General features: G+C 47.4%; 3 protein-coding genes across 4 annotated transcripts; all 3 read left to right on the top strand.

Moving 5' to 3' along the window:
• Positions 1-453: 453 nt before the first annotated feature.
• On the top strand, positions 454-1,100 carry LOC148284862 (zinc finger SWIM domain-containing protein 7-like). Its single transcript, XM_088233473.1, has 2 exons — positions 454-653; positions 739-1,100. Exons 1-2 carry the CDS (start codon positions 566-568, stop codon positions 1,098-1,100), a joined length of 450 nt encoding a protein of 149 aa, XP_088089599.1. The 5' UTR covers positions 454-565.
• Positions 1,101-1,103: 3 nt separating this feature from the next.
• Rad1 (Radiation insensitive 1) lies at positions 1,104-6,000 on the top strand. Of its 2 annotated transcripts, XM_088233454.1 has the most exons (5): positions 1,104-1,232; positions 1,913-2,154; positions 3,258-3,486; positions 3,726-3,857; positions 5,230-6,000. In XM_088233454.1, exons 1-5 carry the CDS (start codon positions 1,122-1,124, stop codon positions 5,353-5,355), a joined length of 840 nt encoding a protein of 279 aa, XP_088089580.1. In that variant the 5' UTR covers positions 1,104-1,121; the 3' UTR covers positions 5,356-6,000. The 2 variants fall into 2 exon arrangements, with proteins under 2 accessions (XP_088089580.1, XP_088089587.1); XM_088233461.1 differs by lacking the exon at positions 1,104-1,232 and having other exon boundaries at positions 2,000-2,050.
• A 2,547-nt stretch (positions 6,001-8,547) lies between these two features.
• LOC148284860 (uncharacterized) lies at positions 8,548-10,676 on the top strand (the record flags this gene model as incomplete). Its single annotated transcript, XM_088233767.1, has 1 exon — positions 8,548-10,676. A coding segment is annotated over exon 1 (2,129 nt), but the record flags the coding sequence as incomplete, so codon positions are not given.
• Positions 10,677-10,697: the final 21 nt, after the last annotated feature.

Below are 10,697 nucleotides of genomic sequence, written 5' to 3'. Positions count from 1 at the left end.
AATGGTTGCGATAGCGAATACATATTTGTATTTTTTATTTTAAATAAAGAAATTGCACAGTAATATTGAAAATGTCAATTCCTACTCATATTCTAACTCTCTTATCCCTATTCAATAAACATGTATTAAAAAAAATTATGTTAATATCTAGAAAAAAAAAATGTAAAGTTGTAATACGTTTTGTAAAATGCATTTTTTAAAAAAAGTGAAAACTCGACATTGGCTTGAACACCTCAATTCGGAGGTGAAAAGGCCATAAAAAACGAAAAAGAAAAGGGTAATGTAGATTCAATCATTCAATGGAAAAAAGCAAAACCCCTTGTAGAGTGGTTTTTGAAAGTAGACGATTATTATTACCGATGCCCATTACTAAGTCCTTTTATATTGTCGTTGGTTTGATTAATGGTCTATTGTTTTCCGAACGCGCGAATTATAATTTTGACATATTGAATATTCATATCTCACTTGTTGATGCCTTTTCATGCTGATTGTTTAAGAATAAGTTACTTTTATTCAATATTTTGATAAAATTATTAATGAAAGTTTGAATCGATTTTGCACTTAAATGAATACACTATTTCCTGTGAAAATTACTGATGTCGCTTTTTGTATATTGAACAAAATTGCATCGAATTGTCTAGAAAACCAAATACGTAAGCTCACATAAACGTATTAATTAATCTTATGTTTTAAATGATTTAAACAAAGCCGTTGAATTGTGTTTTTCTTTATTTTTAGTTTCGGATGAAGATATTTTGACTGTGCACTCAGTTTTTGGTAATGTTTTTGAGCGCGCGGCAGAAATTTTAGAAAAGTCAAACGCCGTTACTTTTTATGTTTTGGACGACGGAGTTCGGACCATCGCCCAGGTGAAGGGGCATTCAGACAAAATTTACAAATTGATTCCGGACGTGAATTTTTGTCCCTGCCCCGCGTTTCATTTTCAAGTTTTGAGATCGAATTCGGAGCTTACCTGTAAACACGTACTGGCCGTTTGGTTGGCGAAGGTGACCAACAAATTTGTGGAGCAAAAAATATCCCAGGCGCAGTATTCTTCAATGGTCTGTTCCATCTACATGGTAAATGTAAACCAGGAGTAAACAGATCGATATTCCATCAAAATGGTGTCCAGTCAGGAAGAGTCCATCAGAGCAACGCAGTATTGTTTCACGGCCTTTTTGGATAGCGTGAAGACACTTTATTCTGTTTTAAAGGCGATCAATTTTCAAGAGGTAATATAATACTTTATTCAGTGTGCAGGCGGATGACAAATTCAGTCCCGCATGTTAAATAGAACCAGAATATTGTACGAGTGTTATCGACTCGATGGCTACTCTCTGGTAAAAATCCTGAAAAAGGAAATCAAGTGGAGTTAAGACCGCCTCGTTGTGTGGTGGTTGGCGTGTTCGTCTACCATACTTGAGGTTCCCGGTTCGATTCCTGGGAAGGTGGACATGAAATATCGATTTAAAAGGTGGTTTTAAACTGCAATATTTATTTTTTCCAGTTTTTGCTACCACGGAAAATATCTGACATGAGCCCTCCATATAATTTGCTGGACTCCGGGAAAGGGGCAATAAAAGCACTAGAGTTAAATTAATATCAGAGTTTATAAAACTGAAATTTTCCATCGAGTAATTTGTTTATTATCAAAAAAAAACATTGCTCTTTTGTACAAGCGAAACCAATAGAAAGATCCACAGTGTTACACAGCGTGTAAAGTGGCCACTTAACCCAGCCAATGACAGGTCACATGCCCTGTAAATTCCTAGACTTATTTTCTTAACTAAAATGTTCTCAATCTCTGTTGTAATATGTTGATGTATAATAATTATGTAGTTAGTGACTATTTATATTAACATAATCACCACTATGTGGCAATGAACTGAACTAAAATAATTACAATTTCCAGTCTGCCGTATTCTGCGCTACGGACCAGGGCTTGAAGATCACCGTGGAGCAGAACAAGTGTATCCAGGCCTCTGCGTACATTCCGGCGGATAACTTCTGCGAGTACGCAGTCCACGGGGGAGAGGAGGTGGAACTGAAGGTCAGCCTGTCGGTGCTGACAGAGTGCCTTAACATATTCGGGGCTGGTGAGGACTCTAGTCTGAAGATGTATTACAAACACGCGGGGGCTCCACTTCTTCTGGTGTAAGTTGGAAACACCCGGTAAAGTTGTAAGTTAACCCGTGTCAAGAACTGCGCGCCCATCCCAGATCTGTGATACCGTTAGCTGTCGACTTCAACTGTCAATTCATATTTTGCAACCCCCATCAAGGGTGCCATAAGTAAAAAAAAACTTTGTTTTTTATTTTCTTTTATTTCATTGGAAAGTGTTGAGTCTCTTATACAGCTTGCCCACCACATACCGCACACCGCATCTGAGGACATAAGTCTCCTTGGCGGTGCCCACATACACGGAAAATTTGCTCATTGCCAAACAAGAAAAATTTCCCGAAGGAGCTCTCTGTAATCTGGTAGCCTTAGCATCTTTGTGCTGAAAGAAAGTAATCCAGAAGTACATAATATGCGCTTCATTGGATTGAGAAAAGAGGGAAGTGAACTCTTCACTGACTGGGATTAAACTGATTGGAAATGATCAATTCGCCGAAATGATTACAAAATTTTTTAAAACCCTTGAAATTCTTTTTGGAAGCCACCAGATCTGTATATCCGACAGGACCACGGATAGTAGCGAGAAGCTCCATTCGGTAATCATTTCAATAATCAAACAAGTTTGAGTCACTTATACAAGAGACACTACAAATGTCGCGTACACAAATGCAAAATGTAACGCCACCACAAAAAATAAGTTTGTACCACCTCAAACGCTTTGTCCCACTCGAGTCTCGCGCGCATCTAACATATCGAACACACATACATTCAGCGGATGAGCGTACCGACCGACACGGGTGTATTTCAATACATTTCATTAATGACATTTGTATTTTGTGTGCCCTGTGTGGGTTTGTGTATGCCGTGTATGATTCAACGGGCCGATACATTTGTGTCTACTGATCACATAACTATCCCATTCACTAAATCAAAACGTAATTGCTTTTTTTTTGCTATTTTTAAATTAACAAATTTATAAAATTAAAATTGAATAAAATCAAATAATATATGTAACGCAAAAGCAAACACAAAGCAGAAAATTTTATTTTGAATGACATATTACCGCTAAATTCCGCTAAACTCCTAAGAGGGACATGCTCTAAGTATTTTTTTAAATTATTCAATTGTGTCATTTATAGTCTGGAACACGCTGAGGATGCGATGACAGACTGTGAGATCCGTACCCAGGAGCCAGAGGAGCTCATGTACTTCAAGGGGGACAGCCAAGTGCGGGAGACAGCATCGCTAGTGGTGAAAGGACCCGCTCTGCTGGCTGTACTCTCCGACCTGGACAAGTCCTCGGAGCTGCTGCAGTTCATCCTGTCTCCGGACCACCCTCACTTCACCATAGTAACCACGAGCCCGCAGGTTATTATCACTATCCAACCTCTGTTTATTATTGCTATATACAAACCAGCCGCGTGATATCCGACTGAGAATGCGAACCTTCATCTTTATTGAGGGTCCAGCACTCCGCGAACAAATACCAGGGTTTCTAGCAAATTTTTAAATTAAATCTGCATGTCCAGAATAGCTGGGATTAAAGAGAGTTAATGTGGGCTGGTGATTTACTGAAAATGTATTCTTTACAAGTATTTTTCTTACAGGATAAGTCACGAGTAGAGATTCCCAAGACATCCGACATGATACATAGCTTCTCTTGTACAGAGCTTGTCACTCTGAAGTACAAATATTCTTCCATTCGACTCATCATGAGAGCCCTGGGATTAGCTACCAAGGTATTCAACAATATTATATGAAATTATCAAAACAAGTCCATGATTTGCTGTGATGTGGTGGGCGTAACAAGACCCGATACTTATTTATTATGCAGCACCCTTGAGGCGATTTTCACAAAAATGACCCTATATAAATTATCCAACTATAATAATTATTATTTATTTATTTATAATTTTTTTGTAAATTTCCTATTACACATATCATTATATTTATTAAAACAATCCCACATAAGCATGGCCTGTCTGTGGGTATACTAAATCTAGAATATATCTATGGTGTGAAAGTGAAATAGAGACATATAAGATAAAAATGGAAAGTCAAACAGTTTTTTAAATATTTCTAATGGGTTTTAGTGGAAAATAAAAGAATAAGAAATAGAAATTGTTAAATAGATGTAGAGACAAAAAAATAAAATAAAATTAAGAAAAATTACAAAAGCAAATAAAAAGTTTATCTTGTATTAAATTCATCGACATTTATATTTGTGACCCAGTTTATAAATAAATTATTAAAGGAAGAGAGTTTATATTAACAGCTAGGGAGCTGAGCTGAGGACTCCCTAGGGAGGGAGTCGAATCCAGTTCTTGTCTACAGAGGTTTGGACAGACTCAAAACATTGTCGATAAATCCAACTGGTCCAAGAAAAAGTATAAAAATGGAAACATATTTTCAGGCGTTGCCTAGTATGTGGGTGAAATAATTCAATCAGATAAATCTCACCCTCATCAATAAATGTTTTTTTTTTTTTTTTTTTTTAAAAGAAGAAATATTTGCGTTCTTATGATTTACCCAAATATTTAATTTTGAGGGCCATTTTCAACGAGTTGTAAATACCTCACTATTAGAAAATGGAATCGAGTTGGGGTAGAGTGGGATTCGAACCACGGACCTTTGGTACGTGAGTCCGAGACACTAGCCACAGGACCACAACCCGATTTAAATATTATGGTTTCAGTTCTTTAACTTCACAAACATAAACAGATGGAAGAATTGAAGGAATACAGATGCTCAAATATGGGCAGAATGATGAATGTTACACATTGTGTAAATTGGGAAATTAAATCAGCCAATGACAGGTCATAACCACTGTAGATGCCTAGAGTTTTATACTCCCTTCTCTTAAATGTTCTCAAGAAGAGAGGCTTAAATTATCATTTTCTGTTGGCTTCTTCAAAGTCGGAGTTGTAAAGTTTAGGGGCAAGGACATTTATGTGCCTTTGTCCTAATGTTGATTTACAAAATGGAATCTCCAACATGGTTTGAGTTTTGAGGAAACTAGAAATTATAATAACACATGTGTAATGAATGAATTTTGTCGATTGATTATGGTTATTATTTTTTCACTTATTATTTTTTATTTTGGTGTTTCAGGTGGCTATCAAGACAGATTCTCGGGGCTTGTTGGTAGTTCAGCAAATGATAGAGAGAGAGGAACAGAGGCAGATGTTTGTGGAATATTACATTACACCCCTGATTGATGAGGATGACGATGATTAAATATTTAAAAATATTATAATTTTGTGATTTAATAACAAATTAATTTTATAAGATAAAATTTGACGACTTATCCTCTTCGAGCCCGTGGCCATTTTTCAAAAGTTATAATATTTTCTCAACTTTTTTGTATTCTTAATCAATGAAATTAGTCCGGCAAGAGTGGAGGAAACTCCTGGATTCAGCCGAGGCCCACTCAGGGCTGTCGAGCTTATGATGATTGTTCCGGACGCGTAAAATCGAATAAATTAAAATAATACATTAATTAGAAAGGATCCCCGGTAAATGTATAGAACTGATGGCTGGGCTCTCAATAAAGATAAAATGGTCACTTTCGAGCCTGGCCTCAGTATTACCGGGGAAAAATAGCTAGGTTAAAATGAATAAAATGTACAAAAATATATTATGTAAATGTCATGTTGCGCGCGTCGCGGCTGCCGACGAAATGGCCCGTACGGGCATTGAGCGCCCGTATTTACGCCACCTGCGGCCGGCGGCATGTAGCGAGTGGCGGGGAAAGATTACCCCCACCACTCCGAGGCAGCCGGCGCGGGTGGGATGGCCGACTCACGGAGCCCGACGCGCACCGCTTTATAAGGCGGTCAATTGGAGATATTAAATCAGTTGAGTTCCTAACTCTGAACAGTTCACACGTGTTTTATTCCGTTCTCCGTCCTGTTCGCCTTCCTGCACTTCGCTCTTCGCTCCGCTCTGCCTGCTGACTGCCTTCGCCTCTCTGCACCACTTGGACCGGGTGGAAAGTCCTTTTCAGGGCTATTGAGGTTGACTTGCGGTCGGCGCAGCTGTGCTCCTACCTTCCGACTTTGTCTTTGGCTCTGTCTGGGAGGGCGGCTTCCCACTTACGCCGGGAAGCTTGACTGCGGCAGACGCGGGTGACGAACCGGCGAAACTTTCATCGTGGTAACGCGTACGTTACATTTGGTCCTTCGGAGCTAAGGATCGTCGCCAGTGGTCTCCAGTCTACAACACACCTACAGCATGCCGGTCAACAGATCGCCTGTGTCGACGCGTTCGGGAACGCGTCGAGACGCCGGCACGGAGCACGAAGAGGAGCTTCAGGAGCCCCAACCGGGGTCTGTACGAGCACATCAGGAGGAGCCCCAGCCAGGGCCTTCACACGACTGCCAGGAGGAGCCTCATCAAGGACTTCTGGAGGAACAAAAGGACTCGGACGAGGGATCCGCACCCTCGGAGCGGTCCATCTCATCGGCGACATTTCGCCGACAGATGGAGGAACGCGAGGCGCATCACGAGAGGCAGGTGAGCAGCCTCAACGAGATCATCGCCGCGCTGAAGGCCGCCAACGCGAGAGAGGACGCCAGACGAGACATGGCAACCCCCCTCACGCCCACCATCGAGAGGGACCTCACATCGCACGGGACGTCGGAACCGGCTCACAAGCCGCTGCCGCTGACGTCAGACGCGTCTAGGACCGACGCAGCCCTCAGTACGAGGGAGGCTGCCGCCGCACGCCACGCCGCACGCTACGCCGCTGATCCGGAGGATACCGGAGCGGCGTACATCCAGCAGCCGAGCCACTACGACAGCAGCCGGGCGAGAGACGGGGCCGCTTGGAAGCGCCCTGTCACCGACGCGGAAGCAGCCTTCAGCACAAGGGAGGCCGCCGCCGCACGCCACACTACACGCTACGCCGCTGATCCGGAGGACACCGGAGCGGCGTACATCCATCCACCGAGCCACTACGACAGCGGCCGGGTGAGAGACGGGGCCGCATGGAAGCGCCCTGTCGCCGACACGGAAGCAGCCTTCAGAGCAAGGGAGGCCGCCACCGCACGCTACGCCGCTGATCCGGAGGACACCGGAGCGGCGTACACATTTCCGCCGAGCCACTACGACAGCGGCCGGGTGAGAGACGGGGTGCCACGGAGGCACCCGGTCGCAGAGACGGACTCCAGGATGAAGGAGCCCGCCAACACACGCTACGCCGCTGAGCCGGCCTACGCCGGAGCGACAAACGCACATTTACAAGGCCGCTACAATGAGCGGCATCGGGACAATGAGGCGCCACCCGCACACAGCCGAAGGGAGGACGCCGACGTACGCTACGCCGCCGGGCCAGGCGAGCCCGTAGCGGCACGTACTATACCACTGGGGGGCTACGAGTTTCGTGACCCGGTGAGCGCGTGGGTACAAGAGGGGCTACCCACGGAATACATGCCGCCGGGTGCCACCGGCGAGCCTGTGACGAAATACAGACAGCCGCCGGAGTGGCACACGTTCATGGCGAGGCAAACCGGCGCTAGGGATCTACCGCAATTCTCCGGCGACCCGCTAGAATGGCGAATATTTAAGGCGCAATTTGATCAATCGACACAGATGTGCTCCCTTACAAACGCGGAGAACATTCTCCGTCTGCAACGAGCCCTCACAGGACGGGCCAAGGCCACAGTGTCGTCTTTGCTGGTAGATCCCCGAAATGTGCCGGACATTGTGAAGATGTTAGAGGCCGCCTTTGGACACCCGGAGATCGTCGTGGACAGAGTACTGGAGCGGATAAGAAAACTCCCTAAACTGGCCGACAACGCATCCCTGGAGGCCCTGACGGACTACGCGGTCGCGATAAGAAACGTCGTATCGACCGTAGAGGGCCTCGATGGAAGCCACCTCTCCTCCCCGAAGCTTCTGTCCGAGATGACTCAGAAGCTGCCACGAGTCGAGAGGATGATGTGGATTATGTCACGAGCGGATACCGTGAGAAAAGCTACCCCCAGGGATCTGGCACTGTGGCTAGCGAGACTGACCGGTGCAATACCGAATGCGGGTTGCATCGGGATCAGCACGGAACCCGCCCGAGTGGAGAAAAGGCGTACCCAAGAAAGGCACGTGTTTCTCACTCAGGACAAAAAATGCCTGTTCTGCGACATGAGTGGACACGCATTCGGACAATGCCGGAAGTTTCTCCGGAAAACGGTAGAGGAGAGGTGGACAATTGTGCGTGCCAAGTTCGTGTGCTACGGATGCCTAGAACCGGGACACAAAACGACCACCTGTGAAGCGGCGAAGTGACCGACGAGTGCCAGGCGGCATCATCGGTCACTACACCGCGAGAGAGTGGACAGTACGCCGAACGAGCAAGTCTTATTGACAAGGCGAACGGAAGTCCCAGTGACCTTCAAGGTAGTGCCAGTAACCTTGAAGGGCCCGCGTGGGTCAATGGAGATCCACGCACTACTAGACGAGGGTTCATCGGTAACTCTCCTCGAGGAGGATGTCGCCCGTGCAGTGGGCGCCACCGGGGCCTGCGAGGAGTTGAGACTCATCGGTGCCAGTGGGAACACGGACACGCTACAATCACAGCGTGTATCCGTAATCCTCGTTAAAGGAAACAGAGAATTTGGTGTCCAGGCACAGACGGTGCGGGTCATGGATCTGCCGCACCGCAACCGAAAGAGCACCAAGACACACGGGCCAGGCATCAAGCCGAAGATGTTAATCGGTCTTGATTACGCCACCCTAATGGTATCTACAGGCCCGCCAGTCCTACAAGAGGACGGGCGGCTAACCATCGAGACGGCCCTAGGAGCCGTCACCTACGGCGGGGCTGTACACCCCGCCTTTGAATTACCCCCAGACGGCCAGGGTGAAAGGGACTTAGCGGAACTGGTAAAGAAGAGCTTCGCCGTTGACTCGCTAGGTGTAACCACCCTGGAACGTTGCCGCGCCGCAGATGTGCGAGCGGCGGAGCTCATGAGCAGCTCAACCACACAACTACCATCCGGACGATGGGAGACCGGTTTACTGTGGGCGAAAGACGGAGATTCTTTGCCCTGCAACCGGCAAGCAGCCATGAAGCGGCTGCACTCCCTGGAAAATAAACTACGGAAGGATCCGATACTGGCGATCGCATATCGCGCCAAGATGGCGGACTACATTGAAAAGGGATACGCCGTCAAACTAAGCCGCGAGGAGGTAGACGCCCACCATTCGCGCAAATGGTACCTGCCCCACTTCGCGGTGACAAACCCCAACAAGCCTGGCAAGATAAGGGTCGTGTTCGACGCCGCCGCCCAGTTCCAGAGGACGGCGTTGAACGACCATCTACTGACGGGACCTGACCTGCTTTCATCCCTCCTCGGAAACGTGATCCGCCTCAGAGAGGGACGAGTAGCCATCGCGGCCGACATACGGGAGATGTTCCTGCGGATAAGAATCCGGGAAGCCGACCAGCAATCGCAGCGGTTCCTATGGCGGACGCAGGACGGGCAGGAGCCCGACACGTTTGTCTTCGCGTCCATGATGTTTGGAGCGAAGTGCTCACCCAGCAGCGCGCAATTCGTGCGAAACACAGTCGCACGAGCACACGCGAAAGAATTTCCCGCCGCAGCAGAGGCGATCGAGCACAATATGTACATGGATGACTACCTAGACGCCACAGACAGCGAAGAAACAGCTGCAAGCCTGGTACGCGATGTTACCCTCGTACTCGGCAATGGCGGGTTCCGGCTCACCGGGTGGGCTTCAAACAAACCAGATGTCCTGGAAGAAGTAAAGGCCGACGACCGGGCCAATACAGCAGTCACCATAGGGGAAGAAGTAATGACGGAGCGGGTCCTCGGGATCGTATGGGATCCCAAGAGCGACCTATTTATATTTCGGCACGGAGCCGAAAGTGCAGCCATCCCGGAGCGACCCACCAAGCGCGGCATGTTGAGCGCCGCCATGAGTATCTTCGACCCAGTAGGCTTCATTGCGTGCCTCACGATACGGGCGAAGATATTGCTGCAAGCCATCTGGAGGACAAACACAGGTTGGGACCAACCGCTGCAACCGGACCACGCCGAAAAGTGGTTGGAATGGCGCGACCTGCTGGCAGCGAACGGCTGTACAATACCGAGATGCTCGCTGCAAGGGCAGAAAGAACCCGTGACACTGCACGTGTTCTGCGACGCGTCAGAGCAGGCATGCTGCACAGTGGCATACTTTGTGGGGGCCGATACCACAAGTTTCGCAATGGCGAAGTGCAAGGTGGCCCCCCTAAAGCCTCTGTCAGTGCCTAGACTAGAACTCCAGGCAGCGCTACTAGCGGCAAGGATGGCCGCCACCATAAAAAAAGAGAGTCGAGCTCTCATCACCCAAACCGTGTTCTGGACGGACTCGAGCACGGTCCTGTGTTGGCTGCGAACCGACCCACTGCGGTACAGCACGTTCGTCGCAAACAGGCTGGGCGAGATTGACGAGCTCACAGACGTACGGGACTGGAAATGGGTCCCCACCAAGGACAACCCAGCCGACATAGGGACCCGCGACAAGGGCCCACCCGACCTTGCGAGGTCGGGACTATGGTTCGGAGGCCCCGGCTTCCC

The sequence above is a fragment of the Micrasema longulum genome, unplaced genomic scaffold, assembly GCF_059751315.1.
Source record: "Micrasema longulum isolate JH-2025_06_02 unplaced genomic scaffold, ASM5975131v1 h1tg000082l, whole genome shotgun sequence".
NCBI classification, from domain to species: Eukaryota; Metazoa; Arthropoda; class Insecta; order Trichoptera; family Brachycentridae; genus Micrasema; species Micrasema longulum.
The sequence above is the reverse complement of the archived record's forward strand: the minus strand, read 5'-3'. Positions and strand labels throughout refer to the sequence as shown.